Source organism: Anolis sagrei, chromosome X, assembly GCF_037176765.1.
Source record: "Anolis sagrei isolate rAnoSag1 chromosome X, rAnoSag1.mat, whole genome shotgun sequence".
NCBI classification, from domain to species: domain Eukaryota; kingdom Metazoa; phylum Chordata; class Lepidosauria; order Squamata; family Dactyloidae; genus Anolis; species Anolis sagrei.
The window spans coordinates 34875221-34900222 of record NC_090034.1 but is presented as its reverse complement, the minus strand read 5'-3'; the positions used below and the strand labels follow the sequence as shown (position 1 = coordinate 34900222).

At 41.8% G+C, this 25002-nt stretch overlaps 1 protein-coding gene across 3 annotated transcripts in view; it reads left to right on the top strand.

Moving 5' to 3' along the window:
• Positions 1-25002, top strand: part of TXNRD2 (thioredoxin reductase 2) — an 86656-nt gene that overhangs the window by 31202 nt on the left and 30452 nt on the right. For all 3 annotated transcript variants that reach the window (XM_067473181.1, XM_060785859.2, XM_060785860.2), the window contains 4 exons: positions 4599-4669; positions 15412-15431; positions 17208-17299; positions 18019-18193. In XM_067473181.1, the coding sequence (XP_067329282.1) occupies positions 4599-4669; positions 15412-15431; positions 17208-17299; positions 18019-18193 (358 nt within the window). The remainder of the gene's footprint in view (positions 1-4598; positions 4670-15411; positions 15432-17207; positions 17300-18018; positions 18194-25002) is intronic.

The window sequence follows — 25002 nt, the reverse complement described above, 5'->3', positions numbered from 1 at the left end:
AAATATTGCAAACAAATAAATAAATAAATTCCACACCGATGGAGAGTCAGAAAGACTTAAGATGTTTGTGGTGGAGGAAACACATACAATCTAGGATGAAATGGTTCCTGTATGAAATCCTTCACTTAGGTGGTGACCAGTATTGTGTTTGTGGAGGACACTGGCAGGGGTTGTACATGTTCACGGTGCTCGCTATAACCTGCAATGTCATTGGAGCCTTTGATGGGTCCTCAGGGGTGAGGATCATAGATGCTTGTGGAAGTGTCTGTGTAAGTGGGCACCCCAGCCACACACACACAAACACACACACACATTTTCACTTTTATTATGGATATAGATTTATTTTGAGCCCCCAGTGGGTTAAACCTCTGAGCCACTGAAATTGCTGACCAAAAGGTCGTTGGTTCAAATCTGGGGAGTTGGGTGAGCTCCTGTTGTTAGCCCCAGAACCTAGCAGTTCGAAAACATGCAAATGTAAGTAGATCAATAGGTACCTCCTTGGCGGGAAGATAACAGTGCTCTATGCAGTCATGCCAGGCACATGGCCTAGGAGGCATAGTGAGTTAAACTGCTAAGCTGCAGAACTTGCTGATCAGTTCGAACCTGCAGGACAGGATGAGCTCCCATTGTTAGCCCCAGCTTCTGCCAACCTAGCAGTTCAATGACATGCAAATTTGAGTAGATCAATAGGTACCGCTTTGGCGGGAAAGTAATGGTGCTCTATGCAGTCATGCTGGCCACATGACCTAGGAGACGGCTACGGACAATGCCAGCTCTTCAGCTTAGAAATGGAGATGAGCACCAGCCCCCAGAGTCGGATACGACTAGACTTCATGTCAAGGGAAAACCTTTACCTTTAGTATAGATTTATTTATTTACTTATTTAGAATATTTCTACCCTTCTCAACCCAGAGGGGACTCAGAGCAGATACAGTTTGGCCACATCAGTGCCACATTGCAAATACACTCTGTATAAATACATCACATTATGACAAAGTTCTGTGACAAAGTGCAGTGATCAGTCACTGCATCCATAACAAAATGAGTTAGCATTCACAGTTTGCTATTCCATAACTGTGGCTCTAAACCCACTGGGTGACTTTTATGCAAGTTGCACTTGCTCAACCTCAGAGGAAAACAAATCCCTTTTGAATAAATTTGGACAAGAAAAATATGTGAGAGAGTTGCCTTAGGGTTGCCCTGAGTCTGAAATGACTTGAAGGCACACAATAAGAACAAACTATAGTCTGTTCCCCCAACAATCTGCAGGACCGTGCACTGGCCCTCTGCTTAAAAAAGTCTTGAGGACCCCCTGCTTTAGGTAAACTGATGGTGGAGGGTTCATCTGCTTCCTCCAGAGATGTCCACACCCTCAATATCTTAGCTTGTGTGACACCTAGTGTTATAGAGATTAATTGTTTCTGTGACCAATTGATATTGCCCACATCAAACTATTTTTGACCCTTTGCTTTGTCCCAATGTTTTCTCAATCAACACTTTATCTCGAAATGCATTAATTGTTGCTGAATTATCATCATCATCATCATTTAATAACTTATTAATTGCCCTCCATCCGAGAATGCTCCAGGCGATTTACAGCTAAATTACAAAAGATAAAATACATACATACAAAAATTAAAAGTCAACAGAGATTGAATGCTCTAGTAAAAAGCCAGGTCTTAAGTGAGAGAGTAAAAGGCCCTAAGTCACGCATGGCTCTCATGTAGGGCGGCAAGGAATTCCACAAGGCAGGGGCAGAAATAGAAAAAGCCCTGCGTCTGGTCCTTTCCAAGTGCACTTCTCTAGGACCCGGTATATGGAGTAAGTCACATATATGGAGTAAGTCACGTATATGGAGTAAGTCACGTTCCTTATTATAAGAATAAAGAACACAGAGCATAAATGAAGGAAGCATATCTTGGTTTCTGTTCGTTCAGGTGACTTCCATTGGCAGTCGTACATTCAGATCAGAAGGACTTCCAGGGGCACTTTTAATGTTTGAACAAAAATGTGTTTCTTCTCCCTAAAGCTTCCTGGGTTTTTACAGGTCTTTCAGGGATGCCCATTTGTCAATTGCTGTACCATGAGAACTTCTTGGCAGCGATTCCCAGGCTCTGGAGCATTTTGCCAAGGGAGGTTCTTTTTTGTTCTTCTTACTCAGACAGGCTTCTGGCATTTCTGTTGCTCTTGAAGAATGGTTTTCACTGGTCAGGCAATGTGGTTTCTCATCTGTTTATGTGCTTTTGATTGCCTTTTAAACCTTTTCAGTTTGGCATCTGTTTGGGTTATGATGGGGGCCTTGTGACTGTTAGCCACCTTGACTACCATCTTGTGGCAGAAAGATGGGCTGTGAATGAAATCTATGTAAGTAACAATGTAATGTTCTTTTCTGGGATTAACATGACTTAAAAACCACTGGGCGAATCGACACCAAATTTGGACACAATACACCTATCAGGCCAACAAGTGGCCATCACTCATAAAAACACTGAAAAACACAGTGGAAGAGACTTAGAAAGCCAAAAAAATAAAAAAAATACATTACAACGCATTCACAAAACCACATATATATACACATATACACAAATATATACACACACAAACACACATATATACAGACTGGGCCACAGCAAAGCGTGGCAGGGGATGGCTAGTAACTCTTAAGTCCAGAGTGGGATGGGACGTGGAGGCTGACTGTTGCCCTACCACCTAAGGTTTGAGCAAGTTCCATTTGTGGGAGCCCAAATTATATTAGGGCTGGATTTAATTGGTAAATTTAAACAGACCACATGCCCAAGTCCATACTACCTCTGGTGCTCATTTGGTATAGAGGGCATGCTTATTTATTTATCATGTTAGAAGCAAATTGAGGGTACAGTTATACTATATTTAAAAGAACACAAAGTTTTTTTTTAAAGGCATTATACTAGATTTACTTTGACCAGAAACTGGCCACTTGGAGTGCCTCTGTTGTCGCTGTGAGAAGGTCCTCCATTGTGCATGTGGCAGGGCTCAGGTTGCATTGTAGTAGGTGGTCTGTGGTTTACTCTTCTCCACACTCGCATTTTGTGGACTCCATTTTGTAACCCCATTTCTTAAGGGTAGCTCTGCATCGCGTGGTCCCAGAGCACAGCCTGTTCAGCGCCTTCCAAGTCACCCAATGTTTTTTGTGCCCAGGAGGGAGTTTCTCATCTGGTCTCAACCACTGGTTGAGGTTCTGGGTTTTAGCCTGCCATTTTTGGACTCTCACTTGATGAGGTGTTGCTGTGACTATCTCTGTGGATCTTAGGAAGCTGTTTCTTGATTTAAGTCATTGGCATGCTGGCATATATGCGAACAGAGGATGGACCAGAGATGCCAGTATCATGGCCCTTTCATTGCTGGCTGCTACTTCCCTGCGAATATCAGGTGGTGCAATTCCAGCTAAACAGTACAATTTCTCCTGTGATAATGCAGCATGTCTCATTAAGAGCCACGTCCACTGTTTTAACATGGTGCAATGTATTCCACATTGGGCATGCATATTCAGCAGCAGAACGGCAAAGCGCAAGGGCGGATGTCTTCACTGTGTCTGGTTGTGACCCCCAGTGCTTCTTGTAAGTCAGAACACTGTGCAGGGTAACTCCCAAGTATTTTGGTGTGCTTTAGTGCTGCAGTGGGATTCCTCCCTAGGTCATCCTCAGAGCTCGAGATGCTTGTCTTTTCTTAAGGTGAAAAGCACATGTATGCATTTTAGATGGATTAGGAATCAGCTGGTTTTCCCTGTAATTAGCAGTAAGGGCACCTAAAGCTTTGGAGAGCTTCTGTTCAACCATTTCAAAGCTCCCTGATTGGGCAGTGATTGCACGATCGTCAGCATAGATAAACTCTCTGTCCCTTCTGGCAGTGGCTGATCGTTTGTGTAAATGTTAAACCTAGACAGAGCACGCATGTTCCCTTGAGGCAGGCCGTTCTTCTATTTTCGCCATCTGCTTCTCTGACCTTGGAACTCAACAATGCTGATCATGTGTCTAACTCAAGGACCACAGTCCAAATCTGGCCTGCCATGTCTTTTTATGCAGCCCTCCCAATGCTAGACCACATCTTCTATATTCCTCCTCAATAAACATCATAACTACAGCCAATGGGAGTTGGGATACAATCACATCTGGGAGGCTGCAGTTTGTTCCGTTTAGTCAGGAGGGTAGGATTTAAACTGAGATGCAAGGTTTGCGGGTGGGATGCCTGGCTTTAAAACCTTTTTTAGCCTTTCCTCAACGTCAGAGCCACAAAGTTTGTTGGGCTGCAGTTCCCATTATCCCCAGTCCGCATGGCAGATACTAAAAAATATTGCCTTCAGTCCCCACAATATTTTTTCAGTTGGGGAAGGAAGTATATTGGCTGAGGTTTCATCTTCATTTCATCCCCTCTCTTTCTGATCATGGTGAGACTAATAAATGTAATAAATACGTGTATTTTTGAGATCTTGTTGAAAGACAAACCAACAGAGGCGTGCAAAGTCCTGATGAATTCTTCAAGTATGACTACTTTTAGATGTGGAATCATTGAGTCTTCGTTTGTCGATAACAGCTCCATTTTCTTTTCTTTCTTGAATAAAGGTTGCAGGGGCATGGGAGCATGGGATTACGAGTGATGATATCTTCTGGCTGAAAAAATCGCCAGGGAAGACGTAAGTTTCACCCGCTTGGATTTGGAACACACTAGTATATGAGAATAATGGCACTTGTCTATATTTTGAATTCTTGTTTTCCCATTCTCTTTCTTTCTCTCTGTGCCTTTTTTCCTGCTATGAAAGTCTAATGGGGTACACTATATTTTTGTTGCCAATATGTGCAGCTGGCCTGGGAAGACTGCGTCACCTTTGGATGTTGCTAAACTGTGGCCCCATCTACACAGCAATATAATGTAGCTTGGAAATTACATTATGTGGTCAGTGTAGACTCATATAATGCAGTTTATCTGCATTGAACTGCATTTATATGAGTCTGCACTGACCATATGGGAAACAGGGAAGAATATGCCTTTGAGATCCATAGGGTTTTTGCGCATGAAACTCCCATCAGCTTCCTTTCTGAAATAATGGACTTTTTTTCTCCCGACTTCTTCATTTGTTTCCCCTCTCATGTCTCTTGCCTCAGCCACAGGAGGGCAGCAAGTCCCTAGAATATCCATCCCTGCCCAGCTTCTGTTTACCCGATCCTTCATTCTCTCTCCGCCAATTACATCTTTTTAATGGGGAAAGGTGTACAGGTCTCCATTGTTTGACATTACTTCTTAGCGGGGTTACAAATCTGTTGAAGTTGACAAAGTGGGAACGAATCTTTGCCAGTAGCTGGCGACTGAGCTGACTTTGAAGGCATTAGGGAAAGGGGGAATGATCCAAAAGGAATGTGCAGAGACTTGAAATGTTACCTTTTCTTAGTGACCCAGTCGTGCTGATGAGGGATTCTGGCATTTGTAGTCTGAAAGAGTGTGTTTCGTTAAAGTTGTATAGGAAGAAGTAGAGTTCTGGATTTAAACTTAATGCAGTTAACATGTACTGTACAGTCCCAGGTTGTACTCTTAGGGCATATGAACAGTTTGAACCCAATTGCACTGCCATACTGTGGACTCCTGGGAGTTGTAGTTTAATGAGACTCCAATATAATTTGACAGAGAAGGCTTTGCAAAATTACAGCTCTCCTGATTTCAGAGCACCGAACCACAGCAGTTCAAGTGGGATCAAACTGCATTCATTCTACATTGCAGATGCACCCAATGCCTCAATGAAGGTGGATTCTCATGGATAACAGAAGTGAAAAAACTGATCCTCCACATGTTGTTGGACTCTGTTTTCCATTAGCCCCTATCTGCATTAGCTAATGACCAGGAATTATGGGCATTGTAGTCTAGTGTAGAACTAAAATATGGCTCATTTATTTATCATGTCAGAAGCAAATTGAGAATACAGTTATAATGTATTTTAAAAACCACAAACAAAGTTAAAAACTTGACATTGTACAAAACTGGCCACTTGGAGTGCCTCTGATGTAACTGCGAGAAGGTCCTCCATTGTGCATATGGCAGGGCTCAGACTGCATTGTAGTAGATGGTTTGTGGTTTGTTCTTCTCCGCACTCGCATATTGTGGGGCTATAAACTGGACTCCACTTTATAGCCCCATTTCTTAAGATTGGCTCTGCATCTCATGATGCCAAAATGTAGTCTGTTCAGCGCCTTCTAAGTCTTCTGTGTTCCCAGAGGAAGTTTCTCATTCAGTATCAGCCACTGATTAAGGTTCCAGGTTTTAGCCTGCCACTTTTGGATTCTCGCTTGCTGAGGTGTTCCTGCGAGTGTCTCTGTAGATACTGTATTAGAAAGCTGCTTCTTGATTTAAGTCATTGGCATTCTGGCTGATATCCGAACAGAGAATGGGCTGGAGATGTCAGCACCATGGTCCTTTCATTGCTGGCTGCTACTGCCCTGAAGATATCAGGTGATGTGATACCGGCTAAACAGTATAATTTCTCCAACTGTGTTGGGTGTAGACATCCTGTGATAATGTGGCATGTCTCATTAAGAACCACATTCACTGTTTTAACATAGTGAGACATATTCCATACTGGACATGTGTATTTAGTAAAAGAGTAGCAAAGTGCAAGGGCAGATGTCTTCACTGTCTCTGGTTGTGATCCCCAGGTTGTGCCAGCCATCTTTTGTATATTATTTCTAGCACCTACTTTTTGCTTGATAGTCAAGCCGTGTTCTTGTAGATCAGAGTACAGTCCAGAGTGACTCCCAGGTATTTTGATGTGCTGGAATACTCCAGTGAGATTCCTTCCCAGGTAATCCTCAGAGCTCGAGATGCTTGTCTGTTCTTAAGATGAAAAGCACATCTGTGTTTTAGATGGATTAGGAATCAGCAGTTTTCCCCTGTAATAGGCAGTAAGAGCACCTAAGTCTTTGGAGAGCTTCTGTTCAACCATTTCAAAGCTCCCTGCTTGAGCAATGATGGCACGATCATCATCATAGACAAAACTCTCTGTCCCTTCTGGCAGTGGCTGATTATTTGTGTAAATGTTAAACATTGAGGGAGCGAGCAAGCTCCTCTGAGGTAGGCCGTTCTTCTGTTTTCACCATCTGCTTCTCTGACCCTCACTAAAATTTGGGTGATGGAAAGGGATGTTCAGACTCTTCTGAAAAAGAGTCCATGCCTGATGTTCTTTCCAAAGCAAGAATAGGGTTTAATTTTCAAACAATAGGATCAAAATGGGTCAAAAGAGAACCACAGACACCAACGAATGCATCTATAAATGCCCCTAAAAAGTAACTTTCAAAGTTACAGGTTGAGTATCCCTTATCCGCAATTCCAAAATATACCAAAATCCAAAACTGTCCACATGAGTGGCTGAGATGGTGACACCTTTGCATTCTGAGACAAACCTGTGTTTCATGCACAAATTATTCAAAATATTGTGTATCAAAACACAGGCAGACTATGTGTATGAGGTGTAGATGGAATATCAATTAATTTTGAGTTTAGAATAGAGTCCCATCTCCAAGAAATCTCATTTGCAAAGGCAGGAGTAGCAAAATCTGTGTGGAAAAATCCGATATACAAAACACTTCTGATCTCAGGCATTTCAGAGACTCAGGACGGTTCTACACAGAGTTTATCATCCATTTTGGAAGTGGATTAAAATGCGGTGCCAACACAAGTGTCCTAGGAATTGATTTGAGGCTGTGTCAGTGTCCACATTACCTGATGGTTATGAATCAGAACCAAACCAAAGAATCGCAGTATCTGCAGATAGACAGCATTTGCATATTGGGCATTTGCTTTCCAGAAAAGGGCTACTGTGGGCTCTCACTCGAAAGCGTCACATCCTAACAATGAACCAACAAAAACCATTTGCAATATTTTGACGCCCACTACTGAAAATATAGCATCTGTTCATTCAACCTGACACAGATAAACAGGGGGTGGTCTACGAAAAGTTTTAAGTGGAAGCTCAATTGGCAGTTGCCGGCAATATATCCGTCACCTCTTGAATTCGGAGAGGGTGATTTATGCAATGGAAGTGTTTTTGTGTGTGCCAGTACAGTTTTGTTTTTTTTTTTAAAAAAAACACCTCGAAAAAGATTTATCCCTGCGAGATATTTCTCTGAAAATGTGGCTTTTGTCCAGTTGCGGCTGGTGCAAGTTGTAACAGTGTAATGTGGGAGTCTCGTGTTTATACGTTACATTCCTAAGCTTTAGTCAAAATAAGCCCTGGAGGGGCCTACAGTAGCATTGCTGTACTTTATCAGCCTGTGTCAAGGAGGGAGTCAGAGCACGCCTTGAGCAACATTTGTTTCTGTCAAATGAATTTCTCTTCTCAACATTCCCATGATTCAATTTCATACCTTGACTTCTTGTTTTTTGGTTGTTGTTTTTTTTTAAAATACCTTTCTTGCTCAACAAACTTTACCACTTGAATATTATATTTCTTTGATTGTAGGATTTCTTCGATTGTAGGATTGTAAGCTGCACGTTAATTCCACTACCACCAACAGATTGAGATATAGATATAGATATATGGGTTAGATGTTTAGAATGCTATTTATTTTGAAATACGCCATTGTCACGGGTGCAATTGGCAGGCATGATTGGCCTATAAAGCCCTTAATGGTCCTGACCCAATTTACCTGTCCAAACGCATCTCCCTCTATGAACCATCTCGAAGATTAAGGTCCTCTGAGGAGGCCCTGCTCTCCCTCCCGCCATTGTCACAGGCGCGATTGGTGGGGACGAGAGAGAGGGCATTCTCGGTGATTGCCCCCTGGCTATGGTGAGATCAGATCGACCCCCTCCTTCCTGTCCTTCAGACGGATGGTAAAAACTTGGCTGTGGGACCAAGGTTTCGGGTCAGTGCAATAAAGCAGCAATAGGAAACCTTACCAGGCCAATTAGATTTGACACAGATGATCAAGACGGTTTTAAACAGTGTATTTTAATGCTAAGATAAATGTTTTTAATGTTTGTGTATGCATTTAATGAATTCATGTCCCGGCATTGAATGTTTGCCGTTTGTATGTTGTGCTCCGCCCTGAGCCCCCTTCGGGTTGAGAAGGGCAGAATATAAATGTTTTAAATAAATAAATAATAAATAATAGCTGGACTCCAACTTACATTATCCTCACAGTGGTTCTCAACCTCGTCCATGTGCAGTGCCTTGTGGTAGATACTTACATCGTAGAGGTTCAAGCAATTCTTGTCATATATAGCATTCTTCAATATATTTTCCTAGAGCAAAAAAAACAAAGAGGAGTAAAGTATCTGGTAACATCTTATTGAATTGCTTCAGTAACCAGCTGGCCATGCTACAAGATTCTAGGAGCTGTAGCCCGTAAAAGTAATTCTTCCAAACCCTGGGTATTACAAGATAGGGAATCACTATTAAGAAAGCTGATAGCCACCCATTGCATTATTGGGGGTAGAGCACCAAGAGAAGACCAAGTAAAAGAAAAGGCTCTCTTTCATATGCTTGAGTTACAAGCATTTAGGGCAGTGGTTCTCAACCTTCCTAATGCTGCAACCCCTTAATACGGTTCCTCATGTGGTGACCCCCAGCCATAAATTTATTTTCACTGCTACTTCATAACTCTAATTTCACTACTGTTATGAATCGTAATGTAAATAGCTGATACACAGGATGTTTTTTCATTCACTGGATCAAATTTGACACAAATACCCAATACGCCCAAATTTGAATACTGGTGGGGTTGGGGGGGGGGTTTCATTTGGGAGTTGTACTTTCTGGGATATATAGTTAGCCTATAATCAAAGAGCATTCTCAATTCCAGCAACAATGGAATTGGACCAAACTTGGCACACAGAACTCCCGTGACCAACAGAAAATACTGGAAGGGTTTGGTGGGCGTTGACCTTGAGTTTTGGAGTTGTAGTTCACCTACATCCATAGAGCACTGTGGACTCAAACAATGATGGTTCTGGACCAAACATGGCACAAATACTCAATATGCCCAAATGTGAACACCAGTGGAGTTTAGGGAAAATAGACGTTGACATTTGGGAGTTGCAGTTGCTGGGATTTACAGTTCACCTACAATCAAAGAGCATTCTGAACCCCACCAATGATAGAATTGGGCCAAAATGGCCACACAGAACCCCCTTGACCAACAGAAAATACTGTGTTTTCTGATGGTCCTTGGTGACCCCTCTGACACCCCCTCATGACCTCCTCAGGGGTCCTGACCCCCAGGTTGAGAAAGGCTGCTCTATCAGGTTCCCCAAATCCTGCCAGTATTTTAAGTTGATCATGATGGATATGTGTGCCAAGTCTGATCCAGATCCAATCGTTGGTGAGGTTCACACAGCTCTCTGGATGCGGGTGGACTACAACTCCTATCATCCTCTATCAGGCCTGCCCCCACACCCAAACCACATCAGTATTTTAAATTGGATCATTAAGGATATGGTTCAGATCAATTGTGAGTGAGATTCACATACCTGTCTAGATGTGGGTGGCCTACAACTCACATGATCCGGTGTCAATCCCTCCTAAACCCTACCAGTATATCAAGTTGGGTCATGATGGGTCTATGTATCAAGTTTGGTCCAGATCCATAAAACTACCTAGGAGCCATTCTGGAACAGATTCATACATACATATTTTCACTTCTATAATATATTGATATATAGAAAAAGCACCTGCAATTCTAAGATACACACAATTTTTACAGATGCATGTCTGAAGTTTCAGTAGCTTCTTGGACACATTCATGATTTGTGAATCATGCCTAATTTCCTGTACACAATTCATACAGAAAACATCAATAATAAAATATTATCAGAACATATCTGTTTTCTTAGTCACACTAATATATGTTGTAGGTAATTAATGACATCCTTCTGAGCATTAAGCACCAACTTGCCCAGAGTGTGGTTTGATTGTTAAAATTCAATTGTGTGCAGATGAGCATGATGACAAACATAATCTTGTGACTCATCAAATTAATTAGAGTTAGAGTTAGTTCTAAGGTTAGTCATAACTAATTAATCACAAAAACATTCTAGTATACTTATTTTCATCACAACCCTGTATAGTAGCTAAGTTAAGATACAACTAAACCAAACAACTGAGCCACTTTGAGTCTCCTTTGGAAAACATTATGTGTGTGTGTGGCTGGGGTATCCATTTACACAGACAAGCTCCTGCCTCCACAAACAGCTATAGCTCCCACTACTCAGGAGTCTCCAAAGGCCCTCCCTCCAGAGACGTTGCAGGTTATAATGAGCGCCATGAACATGTACAAGAGCCCTCCACAAACACCATACTGCCCACCACCCAAGCGAAGACTTTCATACGAGGGGGACAATTCCATCATAGATTTTATGTGTTTTCTCCACCACAGACATCCCAGAGTTTATGACTCTCAATTGGTGGGAAATTTGCATAACCCCACCCACTACCACTCCCTTAACCCTTTCCTATTTCTACGGCACACCGCAAACAAAGGAATTGATCAGCAACTGAACATACTTGAGAGGTTTGGGGAGAATTCACCATGATTTCTAGGAGTTGTAGGTACTGGGATGTACAGCTCACCTGCAATCTAAGAGCACTCCAAACACCACCAATGATGGACCTGGAACTAACTTGGCAACCAGAACCCCTATGACCAATAAAAAATACTGGAGGTCTTTGGAGGGATTTATAGGAGTTGTAGTTCACCTACATCCAGTGCGCACTGTGAACCCAAACACCAATGGATCTGGACCAAACTTGGCACACATACCTGATATGCTGAAATTTGATTACTGCAGGGGTGGGGGGGGAGGGGGACTGTCCTTCCTTTCTGGGAGTTGTAGTTCACCCACAACCAGAGAAACTGTGACCTCCACCGGTGATGGACCTGGACCAAACTTGGCACATAGAACCTCCATGACTAACTCAACCTTGAGGGGACTGACTCATCATCGTGGGAGTTGTAGTTTACCCTAGAGCCAGAGAACACACTGAACCCCACCGAGGATGCATCTAGAGCAAACTTGTACTGATGGAGTTTCTTGGGTTAACCTGGCATGATGTCAGTTGCAGTTAATCCACAACCTTATGCATTTTGTACAGTTAAAAATCGACTTTTTCAAATGCTGGTACCCAAGCTAGTATAATATAAAAATAAGTGGATTTCATGCTGACAGTAGATTTGAAGTATCCACTGTCATAGTCCTGACAATTTACCTACTTTATCACATTGGACAATATCAAACAGAACATTTAGTTTGCGAAATGGCTCGCAAAAAGAAGGTATATGCCGTATTCAATTCTAATACACCATTAATTATAAGGCACACACTATTTCAGTATCACCAACAGAAAAAAAGCTTTATTTATGTATACAAAAAAGCACCCATGATGCTAAGATGTACTCCGTTTTTTGAGATGTTTATATGGGGGAAAAGAAGAATCGAAGAAATGTAGTATTAGGGAAAGCGTGTCCCTAAATGAAAAGGAAAACATGCATGAAAAAAATGCCCTTGCATGTTTGCGCAGACTTTTTAAAAAGAACAGATTGCTGCAGCTGGAATGGAATAAAAATACAGGACTAATGAGAAGTGACTATGGCAGATTTGACCACCCCTCCTAAGCGCTGCCCATAGTCCAGGGCTCATGAAGCCCTCTCCAAATACACCCTTGGAAGGGGAAATCTGCCTGATTTTCTATATATGAACCAGCCTTTGGACTCAATAACATGAAGAAATGTTTAGCTCTGCGGCCGGCGTGACAACGGCGGAAATGTCATGCTCTGTCTGTCTTCTTCACCAGTGCGTCTCAGGGCTTTTGTGTAACCAAATCTCCGTCTGAGCCTCTGAGCCCACCTCTTTTTCAGACCTGAGTCGTGGTTTACATGAGCCGGACAGTTGCAAGCCCGTCCTGTCTGTACGAAATTCACCGGCATCGCTTCAGATAATCACTCCGGGCGCATTCCTGTCACTTCACCCATCGCGGTAGAGCGGCAGAGCTGACGACTTTCGGCGGGGCCTCCCTTGGCATTATTTGAAGAGCCGCCTTTGGCTTGTCTTTTTCCTTCCCTTTTTTTCTGTTCTTTTTTAAAAGATGGAATTATATTATTAGTACCTCTATGGATTAGCAATGACATTGGTATTATCTGCTCTGGCATCACGTTATCCTTTTGAAATGACAAATGAGGTGGGCCACCCACATCTTAGTTTGCTAGCGTCATGAGTTGTCATCTTAATATAGTAGATTTGTGCATTCTTTCTGCCTCTTTCTCTTTGTCTGTCTGTCTTTCGTTCTTTCTTTTGCCATTGAAGCTCAAGATGGGAAGTTTCATTCCACATATTATCCTTATTTATTAGTTTTACTGTATTTGTGAGTTTTCTGTTTCCTGCTCTTGGGGGTAGCCTTTTGAAAGAAATCACCTTTGACCTCCATTTACACTGCTATATAATGCAGTTTGAAACTACTTTGTATGATCAGTGTAGACTCATATAACAACATGTCCTGGCTCAACTTCGTTCAGGTTTTTGTATTATGGCAAACTAGCAGTACAATCCTATTCATGTTTTCTCAGAAGTAAATCCCACTGTGGTTATATCAGACTGCAAAATATATGAACCAAAGACACATGCTGGTAGTCTCAAGGCTGGATATCTGCAATTGGCTGTATGTTTGTCTGCCTCTGCACCACGCTTAGAAAGTCCAGTTATTTCAAAGTATGGCAGCCAGATTGATTACGGGAACAATTAAGAGGGAGCACATCACACTAATATTAAAATAACTCTTCTCACTGCAAATTAGTTTCTAGGCAAAGTACAAAGTGTTGATTGTTTTCTTTAAAGCCCTATATGGTTTGTTTACATGGTTGGGAGTGATCCTGGATTCATCGCAGAGCCTGGAACCCCAGGTCTCGGCGGTGGCCAGGGAGCTTTTGCACAATTAAAACTTGTGTGCCAGCTGCACCCATAGCTTGAAACGCCAGACCTGGCCACGATGGTCCACACTCTTGTAACATCCCAAATAGACTACTGCAGAATGCTCTGCGTGGGGTTGCTTTTGAAAACTGTTTGGAAGCTTCCAGTGGTCCAATTGGCAGCAGCCGGACTGCTCACTGGAGCGACATATAGGGAGCATACAATCCTCCCGTTACGTCAGCTCCACTATTTGCCAGTCTGCTACCGAGCACAGATCAAAGTGGTCGCTTTAGCCTATAAAGCCTTAAACAGTTCTGGCCCAGTTTACCTGCCTGAACATATCTCCCTCTATGATCCAGCTTAAGGTTAAGATCTTCTGTGGAGGCCTTGCTCTCTCTTCCACCTCCTTCGCAGGCACAATTGGTGGGGACAAGAGACAGGGCCTTCTCAGTGGTGACTCCTCATCTGTGGAACTCTGTCCCCAGCAAAATTAGATCAGCTCCCTCCCTCCTGACCTTCAGGAACAAACTAAAAACATGGCTATGTGACCATGATTTTGGTTAGTAATTTTTGATCAGCGCAATAAGTGAATACAAAATAGTGCAATGACAAATGGAATGGCTTTGGATTATGTTTTTGGACTATGTGGTTTTAATTATTGGTTTTAATGTTTGATGTTTTTAACTTTTTGGTTTTTAACGTATTTATTTATTTTATCTGTATGTATTTGTGCGGCATCAAATTCTTGCCTACTTGTAAGGCCGTTCTGAGTCCGCTTTGGGGTGAGAAGGGTGGGATATAATTATGGTAAAAAATAAATAAAACTATGGGATCACCTTCTCCCATATAATCTGCCCCAGAAACCCAGGTCTTCTGAGTGATGTCTACTTTATTCAGCCAAGACCAGACTTGAATATTTCTTTAGTCTACTTTAGTCACCCACAGATTGTGGAATGACCTGCCAGAAAAGCTTCATCAGTTTGATATGCTGTCCATATTTAAATCAGCAGTAAAGATCAATCTCTTCCAGCAGACCTATCCAGATTATTTCCATATTATGAGTTTTTACATTATAAATTGATTGTTGAGTGTATATGCTCTTTTAACTGATTACATATTTTAATTAGTGTTCTGTGGTTTTTGCTTGTATAATTTTTTTATTTGCCTTGATCCATAGGGGGAAAAGGTGGGTAAGAAATAATAATAGTAATGATGATGACGATGATTGAATCACTCCTTCAGAGGTTCTGCTTGTCCAAACAAACGTGTTATGTAACGTCTATTTTAACTTTACATCATAGGGCTGTCCACTGTTGAGCTCTGTGTATTTTCTTTAAACCCAAACTGCTTTTCCTCCATCCGTACTCTGTGGTGCCTTTATGTTGGCATTTATCTGTAATCATGCCACAAAATTCCAGAAAAAGGATTTGTTTTAGTTATGACAATATGCACAGTCTCATTTTGGGTTTTTCCCCCCTTTCTCTTGAACAGGTTGGTTGTTGGAGCCAGCTGTATCTTTTGTAAAAGCTGTAATGATTTATTGTCAGGCTTGACATATTTATCTTTCCTGCGAAGGCTCAATCCACCCAAGTGCCACTACTTAGCAGCTCTTGTTGAAATCAACGATTAAAATACATTTAGACACCGACTACATGGTCTGCGGACTCTCGTGCTCAAGTTTCTTGCCAAGTTTTCTTCTCGTCGCCGAGTTTTTAGACTGGGCACAAGGGAAACTGCAATTCCCTCATGTTTCCCTGTTTTAAATAGTGATACAGTATAAATTTGGATGGTCTGGCAAAAGCTGCCTCACGTAATTTTGCACTCAGCTGCCTAGTTTCGCGCTTCCATAGTTCTCAAAACCACAAATTGAATCCAAAACTTATCCAGAAAGCTGCTTTACAATATATGGCCTTTATATATTTACTTGGAAGTAAGGTCCACTGAGTTTAATGGGGCAAAATCTACATAAGACTAAGGCCTTTGCATACTGATTTCATGCAAGAGTTGAAGCATTGAGCCTGTGTTTTGCATGTTCTGCATGAAATTTAAAATCTAATGTGAAATAATCAATGGTAGAGATTCCCTTTATCCTGTCCTTGCAACTTTGTAAATAGTGTAAAGGATGAAAGTTATATTGTATATGTATTTTGTATGTGGGTTGTTGTAGGTTTTTCAGGCTGTATGGCCATGTTCTAGAAGCTTACTCTCCTGACGTTTCACTTGCATCTATGGCAGGCATCCTCAGAGGTTGTCCTCACAATGCTTCTAGAACATGGCCATACAGCCCAAAAAACCTACAACACCTCGATGGAAGAAACATTACACAGTGAGCTTCATTTATTTATTATTTATTTATTTAGCAATTTTGTATACCGGTCTTCTCCCCTCTATCGGGGGACTCGGGCCGGTTTCCAACAATAAAATCACAAAACAATCATTAAAAACATCATATGACATATTCAATTAAAACGTTATAATAACGTTATAATAACATTATAAACGTTATAATAGCAAAATGCAATCACATAATAACAATGGTCAGTCGTCATAGTGAATTCGTTGTCCATCATTCATGGCTCAGTGAAGTTACCCAGGCTTTCTTTTACAACATCTGATATTATTCTACATAATATTCTACATTGGGACAGTATTTTAATTCTAGAGTCAGCTCTGCACACTTATTGGTTCAATTATTCACAGATTTGATTCAAATGCTTTCCCTAGTAATCTCTATGTCTTTCAAGCATACTCTGTGGTCTGCTTCCTTCAGAAGGATTTAGACCACAGGTGTCAAACTCATTTTCATTGAGGGCCACATCAATCATATGGTTGCTTTGAATCCATGGATACAGAGAGTGGGCCAATTATATACATATATTTACATGGTGGTTGGTGCTCTTTAGTTTTTATCCAGTTTGGGACCTCAGGTGTTACTGAACAACAACTCCCATCACTTGGAATTATCAGCCACGTGGACTGGGGGTAATGAGAATTGCAACCCAACAGCATTTTTGGCTCTGAGGTTGTGGAAAAGTTAAAGGACATTTTAAAGTCAGACCTCATATCCATAAGTCCTAAACCTAGGGAACGTGGAGGATCGACTATATATTGAAAAGCAGTATTAGAGAGATCCTTGTTGCATCTAGATCAAAACTGAAGACACCCACAGAGGAACGATTAGGAAAACAAGTGTGTCGTGTCTTGAATGTTGCAATTCTTTGCTAATTGATTTTCTCACATGTCAAGAGGAACTTATTATTTTTTCCCTTAACCTGGACGCTTCCCAGATGTTTCGCTTGAATGCGCTGGCTTCCTCACAGGCCTTGGACTGGACACCACCGTCATGATGAGAAGCATTCCACTTCGAGGGTTTGATCAGGTAGTTTGTCAGGTTAAAGATTCAGCTTGAACTCTTGGCTCAGGCCCAGTTCAAATGCACTTAACCAGGAAGAGTGAGGGTTGCAAAAATGTGAATTGTAGCTAGGCTCTGTAAAATAATACATCGAAAGCCTGCTGAAAGAGAAATAAGCACATTGAGCAGGAACAGAGGAACCGGGAGATGCAAGCTGACAGGTATCACCAATTTCGGATTAGAACAAATGCTGATGTAGGCGTTAGTTTTACTCGTCTCCCGGCTGCGACTGATAGCATCGAAGGAAAATGTACCATCCAAACCCCAACAAACAACACTTATGTTCTTCTGTGTGGGCGGTTTTTACTAGTTTATACAACTAGTAAATGCATCCTTTTACATCTGACAGGTTGACTATTTTTTTCTAACCACCAACTGCAACGAGAGCATTATTGGAACAATGGCATGGCATTTGTTTCAAAGCCATGGCAATTAAAGTTGTGTCAAACTGCATTACTACTGTAGTGTAGATGCATCCCAAGAGAGATTCAAGGCTGAGTCCTTGAGAACCCCTTTTTATTTGCCTTTTTTCCACTTTTGCATGACAGTCAGAAACAGATGCGTGTGAGGTGAAGGAATTACTTTGGAGTTTGGATTAGACTGACAATTTGGATTTTTATAGCGATTTCTCACTTCTTTGTTGGTTTGTTTGTTTGTTTGTTTGTTGCAACTTGTGTTTTTTGTAGCAAATGGCCATCTTGGTAACCGACTATATGGAAAACTATGGGACAAGATTTCTGAAGAAATGCAGCCCAATGAAAGTGAAGAAAACTGACAACGGCCGACTGCGGGTGACGTGGAAATACCTCGATTCGGGCAAAGAAAAGTCAGATGAGTTTGACACAGTGATGTGGGCAGTAGGTAAAAAAGTGTATAGTATGCTTTTAGTACAAAGATATGGAAAAGTCCCTTTTAATCCAAGGACTGAGTTCAACTGCCGTGAAACTTTGGTCTCATTCCAGGGGTTAGCAAAGCCTAAGACAAACAGAAAACCCCAACCCTTAGCATAGTTTAGCTAAAAGCTTTTACTGCCAGTGAAATGAGACACGGGGTACATCTCCCCTAATTAATGCCATTTGACCACACTTTAACTATAATGAGTCAACGTTATGGGATCCTGGGAGTTGCAGTTTGCTGAGGCACCGAATATAGAAATCTAATCTGTTCTGTATCAGCAGATGTTTGGGAACCAAGAAAAATCATCTTACAGAAATGTAAATTATCAAATTACTAGAAACAGTTTAAAGACACAGACAAAAACACATTTGGAAGCGGGTAGATCAAAAACTGAGCGAGAATTTCACCAGGTCCCCAGTGCTTGGTTGAACAGCCAAGTATTAACATAGCACTGAAATAAAGGCAATGGCAATGCCAGTTGGAAGGCATCTCACCACTCCATCTTCTGGAGATCTTAAAAATCTGTATATGTATGAACATGACCATAGGTGGCCATTAGCTTTGGAAAACATAGTGGTTTGGTTGGTGGGTATGTACCACCAACCAGATTAATAAAAGTGCCTGTAAAGAACATTGGAGTAGTCGCATCCTTGGTGGCTCAAGTGCTGAGCTCCACATTTTGGCAACACGTGGCAGAGTCCTTTCTGGCCTGTATCACTTCAAAATTTCAGGCTGTAGGATGTTGTAATGTTAAATACACCATCATGCAGCCCTCTTCCCAAATCTCTGCCAGATGTGACAGGAGGGAAGAAATTCCAGGAAAGAGATAACAAAGCCAGACTGAAAGGTATCTTTCCATCTGTTTGTCAGTGGCATTGCTTGACAGTTTCAATGAATATCAAACATTAGAAATTGTTCATTATGTGTATGGGGTGTTCTCAAAGTTAAAATCTGTCCGTTTCCCAAACACCTTATCTGATTTGCCTCAGATAGCTGGAAGGGCTCCAAGCCCTGCTCTTGATTCAGAAGCCATCCACTGAAAGACTCCAGGTGTAGTTGGCAGGAGGTTTGTCCCATGTTTGGCATAAGAGGTACCATAAAGACGGCGATAGCAGGTTGAACTTCTTGCAAAGTTGAGAATCCCCAGCAAGCCAAAATCCAAAGAACCCCTGGGGGAGAAAGAAGGCTGTCCTATTTGATATTATACCTACAAAAAAAAAAAACCCACCCCTGGGGCAAAAGTGGAGCATGTCAAGATCATACAGGATTATGTAAGAGCGTATGAAGCTGCTTTGTGCTGAATCAGACATTTTTCTGGTTTTATCTCCTCTGAATGGCAGTTGCCTTAAAGTTGGAGTGAGCGATAAATGTGTCGTGGGTCAACCACAACACATGACCCACATGAAGAAATAAAATCAGCTCCCCAAATGGGGATTGTTTTTTCTGAAAAGCACCCGTAATGATTCCCTTTTAAAATAAGACCTAGGACCTTGTTCTAGTGTGAGTCTCCATTGTGTGTTTTCCAAAAGCGGAATTCACCAGGTGTTCTGTTTCAACACGTAAAAATACATTTGGAGCAGAACGTGGCTTATCCAGGCATCAAAATCGGTCCCTGGACACACTGAAGGTGCCTGTCCTGTAAGTTTTGGGGAAGGAACCTTCCTCAGTCACGTACATCCATGTTTATGTGTTTGTTCCAGCTAACTGATCTGCCTATGATAGTGGTTTCCAAACATGGATTGGCATATCAGACTATGGGGCATGTAGGAGATGGTTTGTTAACTTACTCTATAGATATTGCTAGGATACTGTTGCAGGTTGAAAGGTTGCAAATCAGTTGAAGAAAATACGAGAGAGTAAACATCATTGGATGACTGTAAACATTCCTATTGCTGCCAAATTTTGGAAGGTTTGCCATGTTAGCCCCATAAAGCAGAAGTCTCCAAACATCTCATAGCAGGCTGAAGACTGACAGATTCACTGTGTCACAAACTTCCAGCAAGTAGACCCCATATAGTAATAATAATAATCATCATCATCATCATCATCTGTGTGATGTCCTGGTTAATTGGTGTGCAGTCGCTATGTGATTCATTGAAGGAGCATTTAAATTCTGTATCAACATATCTGCACCAGTGTCTGTGATAATAGACTGGGAAACTTAGTTGTGTTGAGAATTTCCTGTCCACCAAAATGCCAATCACATATGGTAACTGAAAAGGGGCAGCTTGTGGAGATCTGTAGGAATCGGACTTCTGCCAAGTTAACCGCTTGTCTCCCTGAATTCGACTCAACTGTAGTGGTTCTCAGGATTTCCTGTGTGTATGACTTCAGGGCACAGTCTGACTTGGAATTGCGTACAGATCATTATGAACCATAATAGTGAGATTAAGTTTCGCCTTTTGGTATATGAAGGGACGCCGTTGTTTTCAAACTGGTTTTTGTCTGGCTGGCTTTGAAAAACACACAGGAAATGTATGAAATAATCTCCCTGAGAAATAGTACACGCCTTTTGGGAACCCTTTCGGATTTGGTCTCAACTGCTTAGATGTTTTACCCAAGGAGAATTCTCTCGCCTGCTAACTCGCTCACTTGCTCATTCTTTCTTTTCCATCTAGTTGCCTCTCAAATATTACGTTTTGGATGAAACATAAAAAGGGACACAAGGCAGACCACATGGCCACACTTTTCTGCTGTTACTTCTCTCTGCCCTGCATCCATTCCCAGAGGCCTGATGGTAGGGCTAGTCAGTCTCTACCCTGTCAGTCTAGTAGTGGCTAGTAGTCAGCCAGGACTAGGCTAGCAAGTGTTAACCAGAGGATATTTTTATTAGCCGCCCCCAAATTGTGGAATGACCTGCCAGAAGAGCTCTGACAGTTGGATACACTTTCCGCATTTAAAACAGCATTAAAGACCAATCTCTTCTGCCAGGCCCATCCAGATGGTTTTAAAATTGTCTGGTTTTAAAGTGTGAATGTATTGTTTTTAATATGATTATGTATTTTTAATTGGTGATGTATTTTAATGGCATTATATGTCTTATTATTTTCTGTATATTAATCTGTTGTTGCCTACTCGATCCATAAGGAGAGGTGAGTAAGAAATGTTTGTTGTTTGCTTGTTTATGATTCCTCCAAGTAGCATTCAAAATCTCACTCAGGATCAAGGTTCTGCTGCTACTGAGATCCATTGGGCCGCAGTCCAGCCTATCTATCAGGCACCAAGTCAGAGGATTCTGCCTTTGAGGTTCTAGTGCTTGGCTTTATATTCCTCCTCTTGAATGATTCGCCAATCCCTTTCCCAATGCAAATGGCTGAGATCCATTGGGATTTGATACTCAATAAAGGGTTAAACAAGCTTTTCCCACTTCCCAGCCATATCCATTTGGATTACCCAAGAAAATAGTTTGGGGTTTGGGGTTTTTTTCCTCCTGCTGGAGAGCTTTGTTTTGATAAATCCCATATGTTGAAGCATTGGCGGCATTGGGTGTAACCCCGCCAGCCTCCTCTACAGAGGAGGAAAAGGCTTGAGAAATGTTCCCCAAGGATTTGAGGTGTCCATTGAGTTCTTAACCTCTTGAACTGGGCAAAAGCAACAAATGTGCCTTTAGGTCCTTGGAAAACTTACCTCTAGTGTGCCTCATGTTATTGTCTGATATTTAAGGTGTTTGTATAGCTTGTTTACACTGAACTTGAAGAGATGTTTTAAAATTCCAAACCCTGGGTTTTCCTGCCTAGAAGGTGAGAAAAATCCTTTTTATTTTTGGATTTCCACTCCAGAAACCCAGTAGCCGTGCTGGCTGGGGACTCTGGGATCTCTAAGAACTTTCCCAAGATCTTACCCTCGGCAATATATATACAGATAAACTGTTTGAGTCCCTTGACTCATGGAAGGGTTTGTAGTCCATTTAATTCAACCCAGTTTTCAGTGCAGGAACTATGGCAATAAAGAGCTGCTTACATCAAGCTTTTCAGCATTTGTTTGAAGCCTCCAACAAAGGAGAGTACTTTGCTTCCACCCCAGGTAATTATGCCCTTGCAATTTCCTGAGCAATTGGTTCCATAGTTGATTTGCTCTTGCCATCAAGATGTTTCTTCAAAGTTCATGTTGCCGTAACATAAGCCTACCACATCTAGTCCTACTTTCTAATGCAGCAGAGAACAAGGCTTTGCCTGCTTCTGAATAATTGCATTTCATCTGTTGAAGAAATGTCTCTTTAATATTGGGGACATGTATTTGACCAGTCCTGTTTCCAGCCATTTGGAAGTGAGGAGCAGAGCTTTTTTGATGATAGCCCCTGCAATTATGGAAGAACATGCACTGTACCGTTTGGCCATCTCTTTGTTTTTATGCCTTTATTCAAACAAGTGAAAATGAGTCTGTTCTGTTCTACCTTTCTGAGTTGGCCAAGGGACTCTGGTTGATTTCATCTTACAGTTCTGACTTTCTGCCAGAAAGTTTGAAGAGATACGTGAAAGTTATTTCTGGAGTGTTTGCATTTCCTCAGGCATCACATTGGTTGTGGTATTATGGAACACCTAAACTCATTCCTAGTGCATTGTGCAGATATTGTGCAGTACTAAAATTTGCCTATTTGGAAGCAGCTGAGTGGAAGAGATCTTGCTTTGCCAGAAAAAAAAATCGCAGATTCGATCCTTGACACCACCTATTAAAATAATAATAATAACCAAATAACAGGTGATGGGATGTTCTCTCCCCTTTCTGGCCTGGAGAGGCAGTGGGTACATCTATACTATAGAATTAATGCCATTTGGCCCCACTATAACTGCCATGGCTCAATACTATAGAGTCATGGGAGTTGTCATTTGGTGGGGCATCCGTCTTCTTTGACAGAGAAGGCAAAAGACATTGTAAAACTACAACTTTTGTGATCCCATAGCATTGAGCCATGGCAGTTTAAGTGGTGCTGGGAGAGACAGGATAAGTAGGAACATAGGCAAGTTAGTTTGTTTGTTTGTTTGTTTGTTATATAAGCCAAACAGGAAAGTAGTCTCTATTCACCTGAGTGCCCCTAACCACTTTGATGTCCTATTCACATCCTAGAACAGTAGTTCCCAAGCTGTGGTCCCATGGGCCACCAGTGGTCCACAAGAACTAAAATATGGTCTGCCGCCTCACCAGTACTACATTGTCGCAACGAGAGTGAATGGTCTCACAAAACTCTCTTACAGAGTGCCGAGGCTTATTAAATATGGTTTTATGTGGACAAGCAGATGGCGACTACTGGGTGATATATATTCTGTATCAGAAACTAGAGCTGATGTAGTCTATCCAATGCAGTTTTCTGAATCAGCACCCCTAATAACCAAGCTGAATCTAAAGTTGACCAAAAATGGATTCGTATCCCTTTTGGTACTAACATTGGAGAGTCGTCCTTGGTCAAAGTGGTCCGTGGTCAAGTGGTACCTGGTCAAAAAAAGATTGGGAACCACAGCTCTAGAGGAAGACAGTATGACAGTCGAGGACCTGCTGTGCCTCCAAACCTGTGAGAAATCTTACTCTATTTGATCTTAACGCAGAACGTCCTGAATATATGGTACTTTCCAAATCAGAGCTAATGTGGCTAGTCGCCAGTAAATATACACGGTAAATATAACATCGAATTCCTGCTTTTAGAATTCCACTTGAGGCACACATGGGACAAGGGATGAAGTTTCATATTGGATCAGCTAAGTGTGTTTTGCTTGGTTTCTTTCATTCTTAATACCAAGCGGTGCAGATGTTGAGAGAGATTTGAACCAAAAGGTTTCATGTCATTTTGCAGGTTTTGATAATCTCAGCTGCTGTTTTTGTCCCTGCGTTAAAAAAAAAGTCATCTATGGAAAGGGGAGAGTAGTGTGGCTTTTCCCCCCCTTTTTCAACGACTCTCTTTGAATAATAATAATAATAATAATAATAATAATAATAATAATAGTAGCATCTGTCACGTTGCGTGCTAACTTGTTCTCTTGGCTCTGTCGGGACCGGAAAAAGGGGAAACTAGAAAACCCCGCTGGCTGCCCCATTTGCTAGTCTTCCAGACTTCATTCTCAGCGCACAAAGAAATACAACAGGAGGAAGTTGTTTCACATCCGAGCCAAGATAAGGTCTGGGAGGTTTATTATTTTTGGTGCCTGATAGCATCATGGCCAGGGAACAGGGGGCAGCGAAAGGAACAGCAGATCCCCATCCCACGGGGATGGCAACGAGGAAGACAGACAGATAGCCCAGTGCTGACAGCTCCACTCACTGCTCCCAAAGGAAGTGTCGGTTTCACCAGTTGAAATTGATCTGCCAAAGTCCCCACGGAGGCATTCAGATGTGACATTGTTTTGGTGGGGGGCACAAGGCAGGGGAAGAGGACCTGGCTCTTTGAGCAGATGGATAATATAGTGAATCATATGTTTATTTATAATTAGATCCCCCATTGAGGAGCCAGGTTTTTCTTTTGTTTAATAATTTCCTACCTTGAGATCAAAGGCCTTTAAGTGGCTTAAAAAATCATTTTTAGAATGCAAACACATTTCCCCTCCTCTCGCTTTCTCTCTCTCTCTCTCTCTCTCTCTCTCTCTTGGCCTCAGTTCTGAGATTCACATGCAACATGAAAGGATGCCCCCTTCTCCTCCACACATCCCACTCTTGTCAAGGCCATGTTAGCCTTACTCCTTTTCCTGTACAGTCTCCAAAACTGGATGCAAACTTCTAAAAATCAGAATGACAACTTCCTCTGTTCCCTTGGCCCTACATGACATGCTGGTTTCTTCCTCGGCATT